This window comes from Arvicanthis niloticus, chromosome 9, assembly GCF_011762505.2.
Source record: "Arvicanthis niloticus isolate mArvNil1 chromosome 9, mArvNil1.pat.X, whole genome shotgun sequence".
Classification (NCBI taxonomy): Eukaryota; Metazoa; Chordata; class Mammalia; order Rodentia; family Muridae; genus Arvicanthis; species Arvicanthis niloticus.
The window spans coordinates 12,456,155-12,482,926 of record NC_047666.1 but is presented as its reverse complement, the minus strand read 5'-3'; the positions used below and the strand labels follow the sequence as shown (position 1 = coordinate 12,482,926).

At 45.6% G+C, this 26,772-nt stretch overlaps 1 protein-coding gene across 4 annotated transcripts in view; it reads right to left on the bottom strand.

Annotated features, from left to right (window-relative positions):
* Positions 1-26,772, bottom strand: part of Reep1 (receptor accessory protein 1) — a 104,480-nt gene that overhangs the window by 24,163 nt on the left and 53,545 nt on the right. For all 4 annotated transcript variants that reach the window (XM_076939907.1, XM_034512340.2, XM_076939906.1 and 1 more), the window contains exons 3-5: positions 23,059-23,135; positions 10,419-10,539; positions 3,134-3,247 (exon numbers count right to left, since the gene is read on the bottom strand). In XM_076939907.1, the coding sequence (XP_076796022.1) occupies positions 3,134-3,247; positions 10,419-10,539; positions 23,059-23,135 (312 nt within the window). The remainder of the gene's footprint in view (positions 1-3,133; positions 3,248-10,418; positions 10,540-23,058; positions 23,136-26,772) is intronic.

Below are 26,772 nucleotides of genomic sequence, written 5' to 3'. Positions count from 1 at the left end.
GTAAAACCACTGCAAAACGAAGCAGCTTGGGTTACTTAAATATATCTTGAGATTTTATTTATTTTTAATTTATATTTATGAGTGTCTGAATATATGACTGTGTACCATGCCTGTGTCATGCCTGCAGAGCCAGAGGAAGACGTCAGATCTCCTGGGAGTTATAAATGGTTGTGAGATGCTACATGGGTGCTGGGAAGTGAACCTGGGTCCTCTGGAAGAGCAGCCAGCCAGTGCTCTGAACATAGGGTTGATGTCAAAAGTATCCCCTCTCCAGGAAAAAGACATCGGGATGGGTATGGCCCTCATATCTCACTGGACAATGACAGGAGGACCGGAGCCATTACAAGACTTTTTAAAATTTCTTTATTTTGTATGTATCTATGTGTGTTTTCATGTTTGTGTGTGTGTGTGTGTGTGTGTGTGTGTGTGCGCGTGCGCGCATGCGTGAGGAAATGTACATGCTCATGCAGAGGTCAGAGGTCAACTTTGTAAAAATTTATTTATTCATGTGTTTTATGTGTATGAGTGCTCTGTCTTCATGCACACTAGAAGAGAAGATGAGAGCCCATTAGAGATGGCCGTGAGCTCCTACATGTTTGCTGGGTATTGAACTCAGGACCTCTAGAAGAGCAGTCAAGTGCAAGTGCTCTTAACTACGGAGCCACCTCTCCAGCCTGAGAGGGCAACTTTCAACCGTTGGTTCTTTCTTTTTACTGTGTGTGTTCTGGGATCAAACTGAGCTCAGCAGCAGAAGCCTGGACCCACTGAGCCATCTCACTGGCTGAGCTTGTACAGACTTTCATACTTTATGGAGACAAAAACATCCTCCACGGGTATTAATTTTTTAGGGAAGATGCTCACAGTTCAGTATTATTTTTATTTTAAAATTTTTATTTGTATGGATGATTTGCCTACACGTATGTCTGTGTACCATGAGTGTGCAGGACCCCTGAGGCCAGAAGAGGGTGCTGTATCCCTTGAGACTGGAGTAATAGACATTTATAAGCTGTTTTATGTGTACTGGGGACTGAATCTGGGTCCTCTGGAAGAGATGCTCTTAACCACTAAGCCATAATGTGGTTGAAATACCTTTCACTCTCCCATTGATAGCTCTGTAGCATCCAGGGAGCCATGGAAAGATGGACAAAAGAACTCTAGAGGGAGGGGGCACTGGCTCCTTGGTCACAGAAGCTGGCAGAAGAATTGGCAGTCCCACTGTGGCACAAACTCATGTTGTACACACCTCTACACAAACACACAGGCACACACCACAAATACACACACATATTTACACAAACACACACAAACACACACACATATTGTACACACCTCTACACAAACACACACGCACACACCACAAACACACACACTTACACAAACATACACACACACAACTCTTCTCCTCTTCAAGGTTAAATGTTCTAAACATGTTATGTTTGCATCATAGGAAAAATACAGGAATAAGCTGTTTTAACCTCACCCACGTTTTCTACTCTGGATGGGACTTCAGGCAGTGACCTACCCAAAGGTGCACATTTAAAATCATCTGGGGAACGTATTAAGAATAGAGACTCACAGGCCCGCTCTGCTGCCTGAGGTTCTGACTCAGCAGTACTAAAATCCAAAACTCAAAAGTCTCCAAGGTGGTTCAAGCATGAAAGCCAGATTTGGACCCACCGGTGAATCAGCCTCTGATATTGCTGGGTGCTGTCCATGGTTGCTATGAAAACCATGCTGCAGACTTGGGCCTGACTGGATTTTGGGGTTTTATTATTATTATTTTTAAGCACATATTGTTTCAAAAAAAATCAGGGCATTATTTTTGGAGGAGAAGATGTATTCTCTCTTCCTAGACATTTATATTTAGTAAGGGAAAGCAAGGCTCCCACAAAGCAGAGACATTTTCTCATTTAAAAGCAGTAGACAGAAAGCAAAAGGCCTTTCCCACATAAGCCTAAAGGAACTGACAAGAAACTATTTCCTGAGGCAAGCTCCAGACCATCTGGAGCATCCTCCGGTTTTCAGCTGAGGTGAGTGAGACGCCTTGCTAGAGGAGTCTTGGGCTCGTGGACTTTCTTGGTAGTGGAGCAAGGGGATGAGTAGCCAGGATGGCATCAAGGCTCCAGAGGCCCCCATCTTGAGGCCGACCTGGAAGAGGGTGAGCCTCTGGAAGCTACTGATGCCTTGGGGCTGAGGAGCTGGGTGTCCAGTCCTGACAAACAGCACATGGACTCTGACTGCAGGAAGACTAAGTGGTGGCCTCGAGCATCAGACCTTGGCAGAGAAGACGCAGGAGAGAGAGGGACCAAGAGACAGATTCTGTCACTTTGTGGTACAGGGTTGGCTCGATGACTTTAGGGCTTGGCAGACTGTTCGTTCTCTTTTCTTTCCTTTAAAAATTCCAACCCAAGAGGCTTGCGTCACAAATGGAAGGTTCCTGGGATCCAGTACTATCTGTAAACCCTGATAGTTTTCTACCTGCCCACTTTGGGTTTAGATGGTTCTACTGGTGCACCCTGGGAAACAGACAAAGATGTCCCCTCCCTCCCCCTTTCCCTATTTACTTGTCTTACACTTCAGTTTCAGGTAGATTAGAGCATTTCCCTCACCCCCCCCCAAGATTAATCTTATTTTTAATTATGTGCACATCTGTATGAGGATCTGTGCCCACGAGTGCCGGTACACACTGAGGACCAAAGAAGGCATCCAGTCCCCTCTTGGAGCTGGAGATACAGGAAGTTGTGAGCCACCTGACTGTGGTGGGGACTAAATGAGTCCTCTGCAGGAGCAGCATGTGCTCCTCACTGCTGAGCCATGTCTCCAGCCTAGGCTGAAGATTTTTAACCTATGATCCACAAGGAGTTTCACAGGCTCTGGGAAAGTCCTGCTATCACACGTATCATGCATGTGTGTACGTACATTTGCACATATATGAAGGAGAGGATGAATCTCTGGAGGCAAAGGTCACCATCTTTCCTCATCATAGCTTTAAAGGGACTTTCAAAGATAAATATAGAGAGTTGCCAGTTGGCCTTTATCCTGTCCTGTGCAACCTACACAGGTGACAGCCAGAGGCAGCTCGTGGGACTGGGATGTTCACCAGCTGTGGTAGCAGGACCCCGAGGCACTGTACCTTGGAGGCAGCCATCACAGCTGCTGTCGCCGCCACATTCAGTCCCCGCTTCCCAAAGTGCACAAGGGCGTCATAACTTCGATCTTTTGCTTGGACCAGGCAGTCATCAATTTCCTGTCAGAGAAGAAGCAGAGGCACACTGAGCTGGCAAGTTCAAATACATCTCTTCTCCTCCTGTCTTCCCAAGTGCTGGGTTTGGCAGCTTGCCTGATGGCTGACTCACTAGCCTGAAACATCATAGACATTTTAAATATATGTTCGTAGATAGGAGGGTGGAGAAAGATGGGTTAGATACTGCCAAGTGCAAAAGGGACTTCTGAATAAGTAAGCACACAATAACTCACTGACCTAAGATCTGGGTTATCTCTAAAGTTCCTCTAAATTCTAGGGATGCAGACAACCCTGCCTTTCCCTGAGAAGCTGCTCCACAAGACAGGCAGCATCCAGCATGGCAGAATACCACAAACACAGCTTCAAACTCAGACCTCAGCTAATTGGTGGCAAAACTTGGGGGTTTATTTGTTTGGGTTTGTTCTATTTTTTTTTTAAGATTTATTTTATGCATAATAGGGTTTTGCCTGCATGTATGTATGTGCCGCATGTGCGTGCAGTGCCTGTGGGTGTCAAAGAGGGCAACAGATTCCCTGGAACTACAGTTACAGATGGTTGTGAGCCACCTCTGAGTGCTAGAAACAGAACCCAGGTCCTCTGGAAGAGCAGCCAGTGCTCTTAACTGCTGAGCCATCTTGTGGGTTGTCCTGGTGCTGTTTGTATCCTGCTGTTAATTCTACAGGTTATCTCTTGTGAACCTTCTCCCCTTTTAAGTGGTCAATAAAGGTTAGAGCCTATGATTGGGTAGTGGAGGGGAAAGGTGAGATGAGAGAGAGGTCTTTGAGAGTGGGGGCAGGTAGAGAGGGGAAGGAGAGAGGGCAGAGGAAGAGGAGGAAGAGGAAGCCATGATGAGCAGAACCACATGACCAAGAGAAACCACAAGGAGCAAGGGGTCTTTATAGCTGGGGAATAAGTGAGTAAAGTGTTAGATCTGTCCAATCTAGGTTTATAGCTTATATTTATATTAACTGGATTGCATGTGTTTTATACAGGCTTAATGGGGTTGGAAATTCCAGCAACGCATCTCTCCAGAGCCTCTTAACAGTTTTCTCTTCTAGAATCGGGCAGTAATGATAGCGCTTTGCTTGTGGTACATGACCAGGGTTAACAAGGCGAGCACCTTGTACCACACATGAGAGCCTTCATCATCTTCATCTTCAAGATGGGTGATGGAAACCTTGCAATCAGTCCTCTCATTCTGTTATCCTGAGATACTGCCCCATGTGTGCAGTGATAGGAGGAATCGGGTACAGAAAGAGACAGGCATTATTTTGGTGGAGAAGAGACACAATTTTAACAGATGCCGAAATAAAATAAAGTCTTCCAGTGTCACACAGCAAGGGAAAAGCAAGGTGGAAAACAGCACCAAGCTCTCCTGGCCAAAGCCAAGTGCAATATTGCCAATTTAGCTGGGTTCTGGATCAACTCTACTGAATTCTGTTTATTTGTTTTGCACCTTCCGTTGTTCTGAGAAAGCATGTGTATGGTAGCCACAGTGGTTCATCTTAACTTCAGTAAGATATGTGGCCTCAGTCTTGTTTGAAGCTCTGCTCCATAGTGAGTTTCCTTTGCTTTGAGGTCGGGGGTGAGGATGAGGGTCAGGGTTGGGGCTCAGGAAGCCCCAGCTGCTATCCCTCTTCACAGCCTCCCCAAGGGGTCCCAAGCTCCATGATCCAGCAGACTAAGAAGTGATTCTTGGCAGGTCTTAAGAGACACCACTTTCCCTCCAATGGACAGGATACTGCTTCAAGAAAGACAACATTTGGGGAGAAGGAGAGAGGGATTTGGGGAGAAGGAGCAATGGGAGGGGCTGTGGGCTTGCTTCCAAAGGGGCTGTTCAGGGCTGGCCACAGCTGCCCAACTCTCTTCCCCATAGCCTTCCCATACAGGAAGGAAGTCCAAAGCACTGAACTTCAGAAAGTGCAGATGCTAGTGTATCAGTGGGAGCTAACTGCAGGACTCTGTGTTTGTTCGTTTCTCAGTGCTGTGAGAGACTCCTGACAAACTCCAGGAAAGTGGGTCCCCCCCACTTGGTGGTTTGAGATGGTATGATATGGTATGGTCCGCCATGGTGGGCAAGATAAGGTGGTGGGAGCTGCTCAAAGTCACAGTGGCAGGGACATGTGACTGCTGTTTCTTGTATGGCACAACCAGGAAACAGAGGTCTCAGTGTACTATGACCAGAGGCAGATATGGACTGAATTCCTGCTCCACAACCCACATTTGCCCTTTAGGCCCCATGCCCTAAAGATTTCACCACCTCCCAACACAGCACAGCGAGCTCTTCAAACCCAAGAGACTGTGTGTGGGGTCATATTCAAAATGTAACAGGTACCTATTTTGTTATAAGGAATTCTACTACACAATTAGGTTAAAAAAATAATATAATTAATGAATTATACACGTTAGAATCATTCAGCCCAGTGATCCTACTCTTGGCAATTCATTAAGACAAAAGAAGGATCTGAAATGAACCCCATGTGTGGTAGCGCTCAGTGCAGAATTACTTATTATAAGAAGAGCATTGGAATAATCTCAATATTTAGTAGAAGGAAACAGTCCTGTCACTATGGGTCATTATTAGATCATGCAGATATTGATTACAGGCATTGTTTATGATCTCAAAATACAAATAACTTCCTGCTAGGAGGTTCGTTCCTATTCATTTATGTAGTGTGTGTGCTGTATGCACGTGTCTGTGGGGCGCGTGTGCACTCACGCATGCACTCACGCATACACACTGGGTGTCTCTCTCTCTATTGCTCTCTACTAAAATAAATAGTTTAAATTTACACTTATTTAGTGGCATGTGTGTGTGTGTATGGGGGAGTGAACAGGCCATGGAACATGCATACCACCTGCAAGAGTTGGTTCTCTTTCTCTCCCACCTGGGTTCTGGGACTCAATCTCAGATTATCAAGTTTGGTGGCTAGCATATACATATGCACGTTTTAACTGGCTTTCTACCTTAGCTTTTGAGACAAGATTTCTCACTGAACCCAGAGCTCACCACTTTGGCTAGAGTAGCGGACACTGAGCTCCTGGCATCTGTTTGTGTCTCCCACCCCTCCCCTCTCTCCAGCTTGCCTGTCTCCGTGCTGCTGGGGATATGAACTCGGGTCCTCATGCCTGCACAGCACTGAGCCATCCTCTTGAACTCGAAGATTTTATTTATATTAAGAATGCATTTATTTACTTAGAGACAGGATTTCAAGTAACTCAGGCTGGCCTAGAAGACACTATGCAGATCAGGATGACCTTTGAACTTCTGCCTCCACCTTAAGTGCTGGGATTGTGCCACCGTGCCTGGTTTTAAACAGTACTGGATGTTAAACCCTGGGCTTTGCGCGTGCTAGGCAAGCATTCCACCAGCTGAGCCACCTTACCAGCCCTCTGTGTTAAGTTTTTGTTTATCTGCTCTGAGATGGGCTCTTCTTTTATTTATTTTATATATCTGAGTGCTCTGTCTCACACCAGAAGAAGGAATCAGACCCCACTACAGATGGCTGCGAGGCACCATGTGGCTGCTGAGAATTGAACTCAGGACCTCTGGAAGGACAGCCAGTGCTCTTAACCACTGAGCCATCTCTTAAGCCCAAGACCAACTCATCTTATGCTGGCTGCACTAGTCTTGAAGTCCTTAGCTCTGTAAATTTTCCTCTCTTGTTCTTTTTTTTTTTTTTTTTTTTTGAGTTGCATTTTTTTTCTTTTCTTTTTTTAAAGATTTATTTATTTATTTCATGTATGTGAGTACACTGTCTTTGTCTTCAAACACACCAGAAGAGGGCATCGGATCCCATTACAGATGGTTGTGAGCCACCATGTGGTTGCTGGGAATTGAACTCAGGACCCCTGGAAGAGCAGTCAGTGCTCTTAACCACTGAGTCATCTCACCAGCCTCTCCTCTCTTTTTCTTACAAAGGTCTGCATGAGTGTGTACCACTGTTCCCAGCTTAAATTTGACAACTATTGAAAAAAGAGTCTATGTAAAGTGGTAAACAGTACCTGTAGAGATCATATCTGCAGAATGACGGGGGCTAAATGTGATTTTTTTAAAAAAGATTGTTTTGATAGTTAAATTATTTTTTGAGACAAGGCCCTGAATGATCCTGGATGACGTAAGACTCAGTATTTAGACCATTCTTGTTGGCCTTTGACTTGTGTTAGGAAATCCATCTGCTTCCCCTTCTGAGTGTTGGAATGGGAGGTTTGTTAATCTTTGGGGAGTTAAATTATTAATCTTTTTCACTTTTTTTCAGTTTGTAAGAAGTTTTTATCAATAATGACAAATAGCATTTTTATATAATTTTATATAATTTTTTTTGAGATGGGGTCTTGTTTTGTGGCTCAAACCTGTAATCTTCTTGCTTTAGCTTCTTGAGAGATAGGATTATAGGTGTGAGCCACTTTGTCCAGCCACTATATCTAAACATATGAAAGTATACACTTCCCCCCGACCCCCACCCCCGACAGTTCTGGCTGTCCCGGAGCTCACTCTATAGATCAGGCTGGCCTAGAACTCAAAGATCTGCCTGCCTCTGCCTCCAGAGTGCTGGGATTAAAGGTGTGTCAAGCCTGTTTGTCCATGTGGGTGTTCAGGGTCAGAACTCAGGCCCTCACACACACAGCAGACACTTTACTGATGAAGCCATCTCTCCAGCCTCAATGTTACTGATTTTATACCATTTCTTTTAATTTTCTGACGACGGAATTCATCTGTCAGTTTTAATAGTCTTTTTGTGGAGTCCTTAAGTTTTTTTTCCACATTTAAAATCAGATCATATGTAATCAGGAGTGATACTTGTATGAGTGACTGTTATTTATCTTGCCTGATTGCTATAGAGAGACTTTCCAATACTATGTTGAATAAGTAGTGAAGGCAGACACGTTTGGTCTTATCCAAGACATAAAGGCAATGCTGAAAGCTTCTTCTAGTTGTCAGTAGGTTGTCACACATGGTTTTTTCATGTTGATGTATATTCCTTGAACTTTGCCATGAATGTGGATTCTTTTAAAAAAAAATTTTAGATTTATTTATTTTCTTTTCATGTGTCTGAGTGTTTTGCCTGCATGTATGTATAAACAGTATGTATATTTGTGTGGTGCTTGCGGAGGTCAGAAAAGGATCTAGGATTCCCTGGAGATGGAATTACAGATGACTGTAAGCTACTGCTCGAGTGATGGGAAGATCCTGGGTCCTCTGCAAGAGCAAGCAGTGCTCTTAATTGCTGAGCCATCTCTCAGCCTGAGGGATACTGAATTCTATCAGATGCTCTTTCCTGCGTGTATCGAGAAGACTATGCAGATTTTGAACCAATCAGATATTGCTGGACTATTCATGATACTAAGATATGGAATTAATCCAGATGCTCATCAGTGGGTGAATGCGGAAATATGGTATATATGCATAATGGAAAATTACTCATTTGACTCAAAATAAGAAAGAATGATAACCTTTCTAAGCAAAATGGACCAAAATGGAGCTCACTGGGTACTGTGAAATAAGTAAAAATACCATGTTTTCTTTCCTATGTAGGTGTTCAAATAGTCTAGACCCAGAGTTGAAGAGGAGAGGGAGCAGGGGCATAGGAAGTCAGACAGAAGAAATGAACACTAGTGTTCTCAAGCACTGCAGGATGACAGGAGCTCACAGAGGTGGGGAGAGAGGGACAGGAAGAGGGACGGGGAGCGGGGAGGACTTGGAAGTTTCCAAAGACAAAATAATAAGGAGCAAGACCTGCTAATTGCCCTGATTTGATCAGCACACATTGTACAAATGCTGAAATATCGCATTGCACCTCATAAATATGCATAAGTACTGTGTGCTAATAGTTTTTTAATCAGCACACGTTATATGCATGAATGAAATCATCATTCTGCACTCCATACATACATACAATCAGAAGAATGAAAGCGAAGTGTGAAAACAAACAGAAGCTTACAGGAATCATGCTGGTGGTATGTAGAGACAGGGTCTCGCTGTTTAGCCTTGTCTGGACTGGAACTCACAGAGATCCACCTGCCTCTGCCTCCTGGGTGCTGAAATTGAAGGCATATATCACTATGCCCAGGGAGTTTTTAAAAAGGCATTGGAGCTGAGTGCAGTGGTGACAAGCCTTAACCCAAGCACATGGGAGGCTGAGGCAGGAGGATTGAGATGAGTTGGAAGCCAACCTGGGCTATTCAGGGACAGCCTGGGCTACAGAATAAGATGAGAGAGAGAGAGAGAGAGAGAGAGAGAGAGACTGACAAGATTAAGCAATGGATAAAGGCATGTGTCAAGCCTTAGAACCTGAGTTCAGTTCTCAAGATACACATGGAAGGAACCATTGTTCTCCCTGCAATTGTCCTCTGATCTTTGCATGTGCCATGGCATGCATGTACCCATATATAATAAATGAGAGAGAGACAGAGGCGGGGAGAAGGGAGGAAGGGAGGGAGGGAGGGGAGGTAGCAAACGAGATTGTAGTTGATCTTTGTTACTTTGTGGCTTTTTCTTTTCCCTACCCTTAACCCACTCACCCCTGCCCCACTGCACCAGTTTCACCCCTATCATAATATCCCAATCTAATTTCTTTTGGTTCTTCTTTGAATATGACTATTAACAGACATCCAACAACCCCCCCCCTGAATGACCACCAACCATCAACCCCACCTCTTGGGGCCCTAGCATTTATATATCCTCTGAAAACTTCCCAGACTTGCAAGCATTACACAATCAAAGAAACTATCTGCAGCTGACAAAACCACACCTCTGCTAGAGCACGAGCCAAATCATAGTCAGGTGCTGCAATCTGAAGCAGCCCCATATCCCACACCTGGTACTAAAACAAAAACACATTCTGGTAATATTTCCGTGTTTGTTTAATGTATGAGTACACTGTAGCTGTTTTCAAACACACCAGAAGAGGGAATTGGATGTTGTTGTTGGGAATTGAATGCAGGACCTCTTGACCACTGAGCCATCTCTCCAGCCCTATTTCTGTGTTTTTTTTAGAGAAACTAAATTGCAGAAGTCTCACTACAGAAACACACACACACACACACACACCACTATTAAAGGAAACAACTTACCTGTTGAAGTAAAGAAGAACCACAAGGGGTCTCTTGCAACAAAACAACCCTTTCTACACAGGACCTGGATTTTTCCCTTGCTAGAAGTAGCATCAATTACCTTTTCTTTTGAAGACAGTGTGGGATGAACAAACTTCCTGTACAGGAGGCTGGATCCTTTTGTATAGGGAGACAGCAGCCAGGCTACAAACGCTATTTTTAATTCATAATAGAATGGAAACCTGGAAGATAAGAAAATATACCTTCCATTAGGTTCTCAGCAGCACTGTTTAAAGCCCATAAAAGCCTGGGGTTGGCATGGATGCCTCCCATCTCCTACACGTACAACAGGTTCCAGATTCCTCAAACTCCACCCACAGAAGGCATGTGCACACACGCGCACATCTGCACACCCAAGACCTCTCCCTGAAAGCCAACTCGTGTTTTGTTTTGATTTTGTTTCTCAAGAAAAGCAGGAAGGCAGGTTCACTCCAGCAGTTACGCCATTGCCTTGCCCGGCAGCAGCTGACGGCTTCTGCAGGGCTGTGCTAACTGGGGTTGGCATGCTGAGCCAGCTGCAGCTGTGGGCTCAGAAGATCAAGTTTGTGTCCAGTCATTGATCCTTCACTATTTGCGGCCAGGAGGCGCAGCCGTCAGGGGGAATCACAGCAGGGGGAAGCTGGCAGGGTTTCCACAACGGCCAGGCACCTCTCTTTCCTGTTCAATAAAGGCAGGGAGAGGAGTCCAACTCCTACCAAGCACGAGAATCCTGCTTCTACTCAATCGCAGGCACAGAGAACTTAATCTGTTTGGTGTGTGCCAAGAGAAAGAAGAGTGTGGGCTAACATACATGCTGGAGTCCTCCACACCCTCAGGGACATTCATTCATTTGTCCCACAAACGCTGGCCCCCACTGCGCCGATCTGTGCCGTCTTATATAAGGTGGGGGTTAGGGGAGTGGCAAAGACTCCCTGCAATCTTGGAGCTTCCAGACAGAGACAAGATTCTGGCATCTGAGGCTGAAGAGGTAGTGAAGTCAGGGAAACTCTTGCTGTGCAAGCGTGGGGAGCCGGGTGTGATCCACAGATGCCACAGAGGAAGAAAAAGCCAGATGGTGTAGTGTGTACTTGTAATCCTAGCAGTGGAGAGGCAGAGACAGGTGGGTCCCTAGGACACCGCCAGCCAGTTTAGCCTACTCCAGTCACAGGCCATTGAGACCTTGTCTCAAAAGAAAAAAAAAAAAGTAGATGTGCCCGAGGAACCACATCTGAAGCTGTTTTCTGTATATAAATACATGCGCATGTACCTTCAGAAGCACCAACACACATGTGCAACCCCAACCATTACAAGGGAAAAAATGTAAAGTAATGGTATTCCACAGATTTAATGACCCATGCAAACATGGAAAAGCTTACTCAAAATACACACACACACACACACACACACCTTCAAAAACAGCAAGAAACAGAGAAAGAGGATGGAGGTATGATGAGGAGGGGGGGAGGGGAAAGGAAGGGAGGACAGTCTCATGTCCTTGAATTTAGGAGTCCAGCTTCAGACTGATTGATATAATATCAACCTGAGACGAGTGTCCTAGTGGGTCTCTGCTACTTACCAAGTCTTTGAAAAAATGGAAAAGTCAAGCCCTCAAATGGATGCAGATCAGCGGGGCCATGATGTGGTGAGCAGAGTTTGATGCAGATTTCGGCCCCACCTCCCCAGTCTTTAGGTGGTGCTGTGAATAACCTGGACAACTGTATTGACAGCATCTTGAGGCTTCGTTGGCCCTGGGGGGAAGTGTCTTCACCAGGGTAAGCCAATTCCTAGATCTAGCCAAGAAAGAGCTCCCCAGCACAACAAAGGCTCCTTCTGAACTTTCTTACTTTTTTCTAATGTTTTACTTTTGAATTGTCTGTGTGTAGGTTTATGCATGTGAGAGCAGTGACTATGGAAGTCAGAAGAGGGCGCCAGATCCCTCTGAAGCTACAATTATAGGAGGTTGTAAGCCACCTAACAGGAATGCTGGGAATCCAGTTCTAGTTCTCTGCAAGAGGAGCAAGCACTCTTAACTTCTGAGCCACCTCTCTAGTACCCTCCTGACCCTGGAAATGAGAGAGGACTGGTGAGTAAGGAAAAAGTCTATGCTCAAAGAGCCTGATAGCTTTCACATGCAGGCCAATAGCCCAGAACCTGCAGGATCTCATATTCTGAGCCACTCTGCATATGCTTGCATTTCCCTAGGACCAGGACCAGATAGCCAGAGATGCTCGTATATATCAGATCCACTTACAATAACAAACCCAAATCCTTCTCACAGAACCGCGCTGACAGCAAGCACCACTGTTTCCACTGTCTGCCTGGTACCTCCCCTAGAGGCCTTGTGTGGTGCTGCACTTCCTGTTACTAGGAATCCGTGATGTGGACAAACATCTCCCTCCTGTCAGACATTTTCAGGTCCTCAAGTCTGACCACATCTACTTAAAACAAATCCCAGGCATTCTTACTTAAAATAAGATGCAGTGGACAAGAAGGTCTCTTATGCTAGTCTGAGGGACCAAAGAGTAAGTCTTTCTCAGGCATCCTTCCCAGATAAAGGGAGTTAAAAATAAAAGCAACCCTAGTAAAGTCATTTCAGAGCCCTTTCAAACTCATACAGCCCCCTCTCCCGAGTCAGCGGTCCACCCCGCCAAAGCCTCTCTGCTTTCTGGCTTTAGCAGGCTCTTCCTGAATATTGTCCACTAACGGGGGTGGGGGTTGGGGGGTGGAGGGTGGGGGGGGATGGGGGTGGGAGGTGTTCTTCCCAGGCAAAGTTGTTTCATCTCTCACAGCTACAAAAGACTGGGGCTGAAAGAGAAGAGGAGAGTGATTGATGCCCCTCGCCCCCAGAGTGGGACACAGCACTCATTAATAATGGAGGAACTTTTGTTTTGAAAACAAATTATTCTCCAGTCGAAGGGGAAAGCTACTGAATCCAGCAAGCTCAGAAACCAGCCTAAGATACACATAGTCCCAAGGACAGCCATCACACTAGGGCTCTGCTAGTTATTATGTAAAAGATGTCTTTAAAAAGTAGGTCATGCATGCACATAGTTAAGAAATGCTAAAGGATCTGAGAGTGTACAAGAGTTTCCCTCCCACCCAGGCAGGCCCTCTAGACTCGTTTCTTAATCTGTTTATTGAATATTTAGACTAGGGGCTAGGCCTGTTCGATCCGTGGGTCCCTACCTGTGATTCCTTTAACTGCCTGTTGGTGGCATTCTCCATTCTCTATACCCCCATACCTTGCTTTCCCTAATCTACACACAATCAACAGTATACAAACAGACCATCTCATACCAGAACATGGAAAGCTCCAGTCTCTCTCATGGCTTCCTATAGATGTTTAAGTATCTCCTGGGTAAAGGGATTGATGACAACCTCCATCCATCACAAGCAAAGCTTCCAGCAAATTCCACCCCCCCCCATATGCTCCGTTTCCTATGCATACAAATGAGGCTATGGTCTGGGTACTCAGGAGTGGATTATCTGTATGCACTTTGTAGATAGCAGGAAACCGTCATTTACATCTGAGTAATCACATTCTCACTGCACAGCCAACCAAGAGCCTCTGTCCCAGGCTACAGGATTAGCATTTAGGAAATGCATATGCCTATTTGACTCTCCCAGGGGTCCCTCTGGACTGCCCAGCCTACCTTGATTCTCTGAACCATTTGCTATAGATCCCTTGTTCTTTAGAGTCTCTAGCAGAAGCCACCCACCCACACTGATGCAGCTTCTAAAAGCTTCTGCAAGAAGGCTGAAAAGATGGCCCTTGCTGCCCAGAAGATGGCTCCCAGCACCCATGTTGGGAGACTCACAACTGCTTACCCCTTCATCTCTGGGGAATCTGACACCCTCTTCTGGCCTCTGTGGACCCGCATATGCCTATAATGAACACACACACACACTCACACACTCACACACACAAATATACTTATAATAATACCTTTAAAAAGAAACAACCATAAAAAGTTTCCTGTCTCCCGACCTCTTGGTTCACTCCTTAGGCCTTCTCTTGTCAGACCAACAGAGCATAGTCCAGTGACAGTTCAGGTGGCAGTGTTTGGTGTGGTCAGTAGGTCTGCCTTTTGAGCACTGTCCCCAACCTGATACCAAGTAGCTCTAGACTGTATGGGAGGCCACTATTACGCAATCATGTCTATCTTGGTGATGGGACCTGGTTTGTTCTTTCCTTTTTCTTTGCCTCGCTTCCCCTTTCTTCCTCTCTCTCTCTCACTCTTTCTCTTTCTCTTTCTCTTTCTCTTTCTCTTTCTCTTTCTCTTTCTCTTTCTCTTTCTCTTTCTCTCCCTCCCTCCCTCCCTCCCTCCCTCCCTCCCTCCTTCCTTCCTTTGACACAAGACCTCATTTTGTAGATTAGGCTGGCTTCAAACTCACAGAGATCTGCCTTCCTCCGCCTTCTGAGGATTGAAGGTGAGGATGCCCACTGTGGGCTTTGAGGAAACCCAGGCACAGGGAAATCAATGGTTGTAGAGGAGCTAAAGCAGAATGAGTTTTCCTTTTGGGGGAAAGATGGCATCAGTATCCATAGCACTAAAAAGGAAGCCATTACAGCCTTTTAATTCTTCTCAGGACTTCCAGGGCTTCAACCTTTAACCTGTTACCCCTTGGAAGGCATGAGCTAGTTGAGGGTACAGTAGTGGGCATGGTAGCAATTGCCTATAAGTCCTAGCGGTCACAATGCAGGGGCAGAAGGATCATGAGCTTGAGGAAATCCTAGGCTATACACCAAAACCTTGTCTCCAAACAAAATTAAGGACTAGGGATGCAGCTTGGTTGGTAGAGCACTTACTTAGCATGCATGAGTTCCTTCATTGCAACACAGAATAAATTGGGCATGGTACTGTTTACTTGTGAACCCAGCAACCAGGGGGTGGAGGCAGGAGGAAAAGAAGTTCAAGACTATCCTCAGTTACATAGAGAGTTCTAGACCATTCTGGAATACATACTCACGTGTGTGTGTGTGTGTGTGTGTGTGTGTGTGTGTGTGTATACTTAAATATATATTAAAATTAAAAATGAATGATTGACTGGTATATGTTCTTCTCCAACCCCTTAGTGCCCCCAAACAATCTTAGGCTCAAAACCTCAAAACCAGGGTGCTTGTAAAGTCAGTTAGGATGAGATCATCATGAAGTCTCTGAAAATAAATTAGATGAGAGAGTGAAAAACCCCACAGGTTCCTGGGCCTTTAAAAGTGTCCTTAGAAGACGGTGCTGCCTGTGGGTTTGCCCATCCTCCCAGTCTCCCATGTGTTCTCCTAGCCCATGGCAGCCCATCCTTATCACTGAACCAGGGCCAGGACACTGAGGTGGCTCGGATGCTGGTGTAGGAGTGTAAAACCTCCAGAGATAAGCCCATTCCTCAAGGACAGGATGTTTACAGGCAGAAGCAAGCTGTTCTGTGGCTAAGGAAGTATGAACAGACCTAATCTACCTCTACAAATGGTGCACATGAATGGAAATCCAGCCCTCTCCTCTGTCCTGGGACTAGCTCAGTCCTGGTTCCATTTCCTTACTGGCAGCTTCCACTTCCTTCTCAACAAGTCTGCCTGTCAAGTTCCCTGATTTTAAAGCTGAGTTTCATCTCCAGCATCACTGAGAAGGAAGCTCCTGTTTGTCCTTGCTGAATGTCTTCTTGATAGTAAAGCTGGAATCTCAAGGCTTTATCCTATCACCCATAATCAGCGCTCTTCGAGATCTGTACTGCCCTATGAAATGTTCTTGCTGACTGATTGATTGGCTGGTCCATTCATTCATTTATACATGTGTTCCATTGAGAAAATCCTACTGTAAAAGTGCAGGTGGAGAGGCATATGCAGAGCAGGACAGGTGTTTTTAGTTCAGTCCCTTTCTGATCAAAGCCACTTAGGGGAGGGGAGGGTTTGTTTGCCTTACACTCACAGTTTGTCACCGAAGGAAGTCAGGACAGGAGCTTGAAGCAGAAACCTGGAAGGCTGCTGCTGGCTGATTTGCTCCCTCCCAGGCTCATGTTCAGCTACCTTTCTTATCAAGTCCAGGACCAAAAGGTGTGCTGCCACACTGGGCTGAGCTGTCCTTCAACAGTTAACCCCCATCACTATAGCCCCTACTAACAAGCCCACAGGCCTGTCTGGTCTAGGCAATTCCTCTCTCAGATAACACTTAAACAGTGTCAAGTTGACAAAGCCAACTAGAACAACAGGTTAGATAAGATAGGTTAGATGCCCTTAGTAGAGAACGGAGACAAATGGGTGAGACAAAGCAAGGCCGCATGGTACAATGGAAGTGTGGACACAGTCCTCATGGGCACAAGGGCATTAGTGCATACCCAATTTACTCTCGTTGCTCACCCCTCTCCCGAGTTTCCCTTGCTATGTCTTTGGTATCACTCCCACCATCACATGTTAAAAGCAAACCTCTAAGAAGCCTTCAGAAGTTATCCTCTGGTGGGTACCAGTGAGGAAAGGGCCTGACTTTCTGACTGACTGAGCCTTAAGTTTTACAGGGGAGGAAGTAGAAGTTTCTAGTGAGAATAGAAGAATGGACTCTCCTGGCCACATGAGAGGGATCCCTGAGAAGCTGGCTCCCCCTGGGCTATCGTATAAAAAAAGCTGGGAGCTGTTCTTGAGGTCCTACACTTGAAAGCGTAAATGCATGGAAGGATACAGGAAAGGCCTTGGTGAGAAAGGAAAGGCAGGGACGAATGTGTGTGGAGGGAGATGTGCATACATACTACATGAAAGGAATGAGACTTCAACCTTAGAGAAGGGGTCAAGAGGCAAAGGCCACCCACTTCAGCCAGGGACAGCAAATGAGATGGGGGTACTAGCACCCGCACCTCCGTGAGATGGGAAATGCCCTGACTGTGTGTCCTTCCTCCTGAAGGCTGCACACAGTGCTAGGGCCTGGACAGACTGCACACTGTAAACACTCTGTAAAGACTCTGTAAACACTCATGGTAAGAGCTCTGTAGAGATGTCCCACTTCTTTCATTCTATACAGAGAGGGACAGACCTGTGGCAGTCCTGTTTATACTAACCAATCTCTAGATCATAACACTAAGTACTATTAAAGAAGTACTAAGTACTAGTGTCCAGTCAAATCTAGATCATAGGAGAGTGAAATTTGGAACCAAGAAGGTCCAAAGACAGCATGGTACAGTCACAGAGAGGGGGTAACTAGCAGTGGCTAGAGTCCCTAAACTTCAGTGGGAGGGCCTTGGGGGTGCTATATGAGGTACTTTCTGAGGTGCTCTCGGCTCCCCCTTCAGAACTTTCTTTTCTTCCCACTTGTGAGTTATTCTTAAGTTAGTCAAGTCTCTGTTGTTTGCTAGAATAGATTCAAGAGCTACAATAACCCATGGACCATGAGCCAAGGCCTGCCACCTGCTTTTATGAATAAAGATTTATTAGAATACTGCCTATCCACTTATTTAGGTATTGTCTATGCTGCTTTCATGCTACCATGGCTCAGCTGAGAAGCTATAATAGAGTAAACAGGTCTCTGAGCTCAAAATATTTCCAAATCTGACCCTTTACACACACACACACACACACACACACACACACACACGATGCTGACGCCTCCAGAATAATTGATCACTAGGCCCTATCCAGGTGTCACAGGATCCTTCAGGTTGAGCCAATCAAATCTGTTGGCTTTGCTATCACAATCTCAGCCAACTAAGTTGTGTGCTTGCAGCCCATCCTAACATGTTAGTCATCAGGCCAGGGGTAGAAAGGGATTCATGCTAAGATGCCTTTGAAGAACCATAACCCCCAATATGTATCTGAAGAGAAACCTGCCCCCACTTCCTCAATCACTTCTAAGGTGGCCTCGAAGGATGTGGATAACTGGTCTCCACAAGCTCTGGAGAGATGCCTGATTTTCATAAGAGCACTGGACTTAGGACAAAACCACCCACATACATGCAATTAATTGTACAGTGTTTCTAGAAGAAAACACAGGTAACTTTTTATAGTGGTAACCCTAAGTAGGCAGTGGTTGGACTGGGGGAGAGAAAGGCTCATTATTTTGAGGGAGGGTTGGCCAGTGATTGAATCAAAGGCATCACACATACTAAGTGTGCATTCTTTCACCAAGGCTGTACCCCCACTCCACAGGTTTACTTTTTTCTTTCCTCTCCTCTCTTCTGCTTCTCCTTCACTCCTTCCCTCCCTCCCTCCCTCCCTCCCTCCCTCCTTCCCTCCCTCCCTCTTCCCTCCCTGTTTTCCTTTGGTGGTGTTGGAACTAAACACAGGGCCTCACACATGCTAAGCAAATGCTCTGCAAATGAACCACACCCTCAGCCCTTGCAAGTAATTTTCAGTGTATAGTTTCAATCTTATTTTGCCATGTGAATAAACCACTTTATAATTTTAAAAGGATGCAATGAAATCACCTCCACAGGGTGTGGAGCAAATCGTCATCCTACCTATTCTGTGACTACTTAGCTGCTGCTTCCATTGAGCTACATCACACACACACACACACACACACACACACACACACACACACACACACACACACGACAGAGAGAGAGAGAGAGAGAGAGAGAGAGAGAGAGAGAGAGAGAGAGAGAGAGAGAGAGAGAGAGAGAGAGAGAAAGGAAGAAAGAAAGAACTGTGAAGAAGGAACTGCCTGGGAAGGTGGCAAACAGAAGGGATGGGTATGGGTGCAGAGACTGGGAGATCTCTTAATCCCTTCTCTGCAGAGCTGAAGCCTCCAGAAGGACACGAGACCCTCACTTCCCACCTATAAACACCAAGATGCCACCAACTAAGAGGGCCAAACAAAGGGACAGGTAAGGCCTCCACTTGACAAGCAGGGAAGGTGGGGGTTCTACCCATCCTGCACGAACACTCCAGACATACCAGGTGCCAAATATATTCCCAATATAGACAGGGTTTTGCTCATGACCTTCTCCTCTTGGTGTTTTGTCCCTAAATACGTACCTTATATAGCAAAGGGACTTACAGATATAATGAAGGTTGCTGGCAGCTGACTTTAAGATGAGGAGATATCTGGATTTTTGGGGTGAGCCTATCTAATTACATGTTATAGAGCAAGCACAGATCTTCTGTTGGAAGTAGAAGACAGAATCTGAAGCCTGAGAAGGATCAAGATGCCATTGTGAGCTTGAAGAAGAAGGGAGGGATACATGTTAAGAAAACGGAGCCTATGGTCCTGCAAGCAACAACCTGAAAGACTGAGAAGCTGGAATCAACTCAGAGCCTTCATACCAAGTCCCGGCTGCCCCACACTGTGACCCTGAACTTGTGAGGGTCTGAGCAGGGAACTCGGCTCACCCCACCCCAGCTTCTAGCTTGTAGAAATGGCAGAAAAAGAACCATGAGTTCCTTTGAGGGATGGGAGCTGTGATAATTTATCATGTTAGCAAAAGCAAACTTGTATGTCTTACAGAATAAAAAATCAAATTGACAGGGCTAGGTGTGATGGGAATGCCTTTAATCCCAGCATTCAGGAGGTGGGGGCAGGTGGGTCTTTGTGAGTTCAAGGCCATCCTGGTCTACAGAGTGAGCTCCAGGACAGCCAAGGCTACATAGTAAGATCACGTCTCAAAAAAGCTGAAAAAATTACATTGACTCAAAACCATATAGTGGTTGAGTACTTACCAGGCAGGAAACTAAAACTGTACCATGGTCAGTGGGTAGTCCAGCAACTTGACAGGAGCAAAGTCACCATTAGTCAGGATTTCCACCCAGCAAAATTAGCAAGTTTGGCATGTCAATATGCCAGGAGAGAGCTCCTGAGACTAACACTGTAGTTCCCTGGTAACCATGAGCAGGAGCAAGGCCAGCAGGACAGAACACAGCACTAGACAGAGGGGCTTTAAGGATCCATGACTGGATGACTCAAGGAGTAGGGCACACTATTTAGTAGATTACCCACTCTTTGCTGCCACAGGACCCAGCACTGTTATCTCTGCAGGTGACACAGAGGCTGCTTGTATAAACTGCACACAATGGTCTGATGCCTTGTGACAGCTTCCGTGTTCTGAGGAAGAAAGGGATGGCATAGCAGGGTCTGCGTCTACTCACGGAGGTCCAGTCCATCCTGTGTCACAGGGTGCAAGCACACTGAGCCATCAATCCAGATTCCAGCTATGGCTGAGACATGGCTCCTTCAGAAGAAAGACTGGATAGCTATGTTCTAAAATAATTAAGGTCGATGACCCAAAACGGATTCAAAGATGTACTGTCCAGGTCTGACTTGGGGCCTATGATGCCATGGGGGTTGGGTATATAAGTTCAAACTGGCCCTTTTAGAGTCAAAAATATCTGTCAACTTCCTTAAATATGAACAGGAGACTATGTATTATTGTTCACTGTCTTTGAGAGAAAGCTGTATATCAATAATGTTTTCAATGGCACCATTGCTAGAATAGAATAGCTATATTAATTTCTTTTGGGGAAGAGAATTAAGACAAAGTTTCACATAGCTTAGGCCAGTCTTGTACTTACTAGGTGGCCAAAGCTGATCTTGAACTCTTGATCCTGCCTCTGCCTCCCAAGTGTTGAGACTAAGGATGTGTGTCTAGCAAGTGTATTGTTTATAAGCGAAAGAAGCCAAACAACTGAATGTCCATGCAAAGGACATTAATCGGGACTGAAGAGATGGCTCAGTAGTTAAGAGTGCATACTGCTCTTCAGAGGACCTGAATGTGGTTCCCAGCACCCTGGCTAGGCCACTCTTGACCACCTGGGGATCTGATGTCCACTTCTGGCCTCCACAGGAACCCACGTGCATATGCACATACCCACTCCCCAGAGACCTACACACAATTAAAAATAAAATAGATTTTTAAACTTTTTAAAAAAGGACACTAATTAAATAAGTTACACTCCATCTAGACCATGAAATACTATGTGACCACTGAAAAACAAGTACAAACATTGATGTTCATATGAAAGCATTCTAAAATTAATTCAAGAAGCAAATAGAACTGCTATGGCTCACATTATTATTTAAAAAAAGGAGAAAATGAAAGATATAAGCACCACACTCCTGTAATTCCAGCTCTTAGGAACCTGAGAGGGAGGGTTTGAGTGGTAAAGACCAGTTTAGGCTACATCAAGATGTCTCAGAAAAAAAAAGTTACCACAAAAAAAGAAAACCATGGGGATGGCTCAGTGGGTAAAAGGGCTTGCTGTACGAGGCTGTCGACCCAAGCTGATCCCCAGAACACACGTAAGACTGGAAGGAGATAAGTGACCCCACAAAGCCATTCTCTAACTTCCACGTGTGTACCAGGGGATTCTTGTGCTCATGCATATCACATACGCATCACACACACACAAACACACACACACATACATACATACATACACACACACAGACAGAATAATACATTTTAAAAATAAAAATGTCTGTATAAGTGTGTGTGTTAACATACCAGCATGTTTTAGTTTTGTTTTGGTTTTGTTTTTTTTTTTTTTTTTTTTGAGACAGGGTCTGTCTATGTAGTTCTGCCTGTCCTGGAACCCAGGATGGCTTTGAACTCACAAAGATCCGCCTGCCTCTGCCTCAAGAGTGCTGCAGTTAAAGGTGTGTGCCACCATGCCTGGCACCCACAAATGTTTTAAGAGGACAGACAAGTGTGAATAGTGGTTATGGGAAGAGCACATGGGTTAGGAGGGAAATGTGGCATTTTAACTGCATGCTTATGCTGGACCAACCTACTCCTGAGCTACGGGCTCTGCCCCTTTCACTACATATGTGGAAGAACTCTGCTTGTGCACTCTATGCTACTTTCTGAGTGCCTTGTACCACACGGGCTCCTAGGGATCTCATTAGAGACTTGAATAACATTATGGAGCAGTTTATTAAAAGCGCTCTGATTAACATCCCAACATTGGTTCTGCTCCTGTGATCAAAGGTTGTGATCCTTCCCCACCTGTAGTGGGATATTTTCCCACTGCATTCGTATAAAGCTCAGCGATTGGGCTGTATGAGAGGTAGGCGGAGTGAGGAGTTGGAAGGAGAAGGAAGAGGAGGAGCTAAGAGAGGAGTGGGGGAGAATGGTGTACGTGTGGAGTCTAAGGTAATTGTAATATCTAGGTTAGGTATTGGGTAACACCTCTAATTGTGTGGGCTTCTTGTTATTTGAGCACTACCAAATATATAAAGCTATTGGATAATCTTTTTTTTTTTCCCCATGAGACTCGGGCAGAGTCACACGCGAGAGCGCAGAGGGCACGGGCTCTCCCTCTGCAGGCCGGGCGCCTAAGCCGCTGCGCCAGAGTCTCATTTCTACCGGGTACCATGTGGATATTGGGATGGTTTGGGCTCAGCTCAGCCCTGTGGAGACATCGTGGAAGATTGGCGGAGCCATCTCCCATTCTGGTGTCTTGTGGGTGCAGGGCTGGTGTTTCTGGCTGGCCGGGTACCATGTGGATATTGGGATGGTTTGGGCTCAGCTCAGCCCTGTGGAGACATCGTGGAAGATTGGCGGAGCCATCTCCCATTCTGGTGTCTTGTGGGTGCAGGGCTGGTGTTACTGGCTGGCCGTTTCTACCTGTGGCATGCCCGTGGCCTCTGGCTGCTTCCAGCTGTGGAGCACTTGGCTTCAGGCTGTAGAGCATGGTGGCCTGAGCTAAGCAGAGCCATCGCTGCTTAGATAGTCAGCCCAAGAAAACACCGCCTCCCTACATCACCAGGAAAAGTTGCCCTTTGAAATATCCCAGTCCCTGGAGCACTTACCAGCAAAGGAAGATGTCTGTGAACGTCTCTGCCGTGGTGAAGAGGGCAAATATAATCCAGTACATCATCCATTTGACCTGTTGAAAGGAAGGTAGAGTTGGTAGACAGGGTCGTGGCTGTCCAGTGCCAAGGCAGTGGACACTGAGGTGGCCCCAGGCAGTGCCACCTGCGCCTGTCATACTTCCCTAACTCAGGGATAGTTCTGCTCCGCCACACCTTGATGCTGAGAGCAAATGGGCTGGTCTATAATCAGAGCAAGATTGTTCAAGATGGGAGAACCTCAGAGAAGAAGGGAAGCCAAGAAGAAGAAAACTCCTAAAATGGACACTTATATAAGCTGTTTTCAAAGTCTTGGCCAGAATCCCAGTGCTCAAGATTCTGAGGCAGGAGGATCATGAGGTTGAGGTCAACCTGGACTACAGAGCAAGAATCTTTCACAAAAATAACAAAGTTCTTGGCTGGACCTTGAACTGCAAAGAACCAAAGTAAGATTTTCAAACAGGGACTTCAATATGTATATAAATGAAAAATTTTTTTAAAAGGTTAAGTATTAGGAAAACTTGGAAAAGACTGGGTGTCCTATGGATGCCATAGTTTCAAATTATCCTGGTTCTTCAGGTACCCTTCACAGGTCAGAGAGAACCAGTGAAGGTAAGAACGTGAATAATCTTTACCCAGGGAGGCACACCTGAACTTTTACTTACTCCTGCTCAAAGATTCCATTTACTGTTAGTGAACATGTTAAATTATATTTAATTAATAGTACTCAATTATACTAATAAGTAATAATTAATTAGTGAAATATTAATCGCAACAGTTTCAGTCTTGAGAAAGGGTCTCACTCAGTATTAGAAGTTCCCTGAGGACAGTGACCACTACATAGCCAATAGGAATTAACAGAGTTATTAGGGACACTGAGACAGGAAGGTCAGCAACTGTAATTGCATGCATCCTTACAAAGGAATTCTTCCCAGCGGTGTCAGAGGGAGACTGCTCAGAGATGCGAAACCACTGGCTCCAAAGAATGAGGATGGGGTATGTGCTGGCGAGCAGCTGCCACCAGGAGCCACAAACCAGGCAAAGAGACTCCCCTCTAGAGACTCCACAGAGAAATAGCCCCACCTGTGACCCCAGCACCGGAATCTAATGATGTATGTTATTTTATGCTGGGAAGTTCACGTTCACTGTAACTTGTTACAGTGACAATAGGCTAATCCAATGCTTGTATGACATTTAAAATAATTACAAAAGAATATAAAAATGAGAGTGTAGCCACAGGGAGTCACTCTGCATTATAAATATTAGTAGACACCAGGGAGTTATTGTTACAGTCTTCAATTTTGCATTATCCTGGGCTAAAGAGATATCTCAGCCATTGAGAGTACTGGCTGCTCGTCCAGAGGACCTGGGTTCAATTCCCAGCAACCACATGGTGGCTCACAACTTTCTACAACTCCAGTCCCAGGGGATTTGATGCTCTTTTCTGGCCACTGAGGGCACTGCAAGCACATGGTGCACTTATGGACATGCAGGCAAAACATCTGTACCCATAAAATAGAGTGAAATAAAATAAAATAGCATTATTTAATAACCTATGTTTTTGTACATATTTTATAAATTAAAGATAGCAAATATAATCTCAGGTGTAACCAATTTAAAAATAACAAATAAATAAACAGATAAATATCTTAAAAAGCTAGTTCAAGAGACCATTGACTCATCTCGGAGAGAATGATATGAAGCAGATCTCAGGGAGTGGCTGTAGAGAAGGATAGGAGATCTGGGTTGGGAGATGACAATGGTCCTAAGATGAAGGGGCACAGTCACCAACCGGGTGTGAGAATTAATGGACCTGGATAGTGAAGGAGAGCCTGATTCCCAGGAAAGTCCCAGGTTGTCTCCTGCACAAATGGGGTTTTGAGGTGCCTTAACTGAGAATCATATGGAAGAGAATCTTCATCAAGAAGTTCAAGAGATCGAAATAGAATAGATTTCAGGGGTGCATTGGGGGTTGGTGGGGTTGGAAACAGGAAGGATCGGGTGTTGGGAGAGCAGAAAATATTGAGAGAAATGACTGGATTTGGGGGACATTTCGGTGGTAAGGTGGAAACATAGTGCAGTGGAAACTCCATGGTCTCTCCAAGAGTAATCCTTGCAAAGACTCCTAGTCATGAAGGACGGGGGCCATTTTCTGAAACCAGGCAGGGCCTCAAGTGGGGGGATTGGGACACCAACTTAGCCATAAAACCTTCGACCTATAGCTTGTCCTGCCTGCAGAGTGTTCTGGGACCAGAGCCTAGCAAAACCAACATCAAAGAGACCAGAGAGAGTTCACCCAGCAACTGATGGGAGCAGATGCAGAATCCCACAGCCAAACATCAGGCAGAGCTCAGGAAGCCCTGCAGAGGAGCAGGAGGAAGGATGGGAGGGACCAGATGGGTCAGGGACACACAGCCCACAGAATCAACTGACTGGGACTCAGGGAAATTTAAGAGAGCAGGAAACCTGTATGGGTCTGACCTAGGTCCTCTACTTATGTGACAGAGGAGCAGCTTTGTGTTTCTTGTGGGACTCCTAACAACAGGAGCAGGGGCTGTTCCTGACTCTTTTGTTACTTGTGAAGCCCTTTTCCTCCTGCTGGGTTGCCTTGTCCAGTCTTGATGATGATACATGCTGGGTCTTACTGTAGCTGGGTGGGTCTTACTGTAGCTGGGTCTTACTGTAGCTGGGTCTTACTGTAGCTGGGTCTTACGGTAGCTTGTTATGCAGTGTTTGGTTGATGTCCCTGGGAGGCCTGGTCTTTTTTGAGGGGAGGTGGAAGTGGGTGGATCTTGGAGAGAGGGGAGGTGGGGGGAGAAGAAACTGCAGTCAGGATGTAATATATAAGAGAAGAATAAAAAAGAAAGACAAAGAAAGAAAGAAAGAAAGAAAGAAAGAAAGTAATTCCCTAGATCAAATTGGCCTGTGGCCATGCCTATGAGAGACTGTCTTGATTGTTAATTAATATAGAAGGGCCAGCCCACTGTGGGCGGCACCAATCCCTGGGCAGGTGGTACTGGACTGTATAAGGAAGTTAGCTAATCATGAGCCCAGTGAGCCATCAACACAGCATTCTCCATGGTTCTGCTATACCTCCTTGGCTGTGAGTGAATTTCTTTGTTAGAGGCACTACAGTATGACTAGCAAGCAGCCTGCCTTTAAGATCCTGCTTGAGTTTCTGCCCTTGCTTCCCGGTGATGGATCTCGAAGTGTGAGCCAAACTCTTTCCTCCCCAAAGCAAAGTGTTTTATTTTTTCTAAAGTTTTAAGATTTCTTTTTATTTTGTAATTCCTATCTCCCTGTCTGTCCCCCACCCTCTCTTGTTCACTCTATCACATGCACTCTGTGTGTGTGTGTGTGTGTGTGTGTGTGTGTAACAATGTGTGTCCAGGTGCCTTTGGAGAGCAGAAAGGACATCAGATGCCCTAGAACTGGAGTAACAGTTGTTGGGAGGCACTCAACCCAGGTGCTGGGAACTGAACCCAGGTCCTCTGGAAAAACAGTAAGTGCTCTTAACCACGGAACCATCTCTTCAGCCCCTAGTCAGAGCCTTTCATCACGGCAGCAGAAATAAAATCAAACAGACCACAAGAAGAAAACATGTGAACAGTGTGAGTGTATGTGTGATACGGCACTGAACATGCTGGAGAGGGTGCTTTGAGAGTACCGGGACAG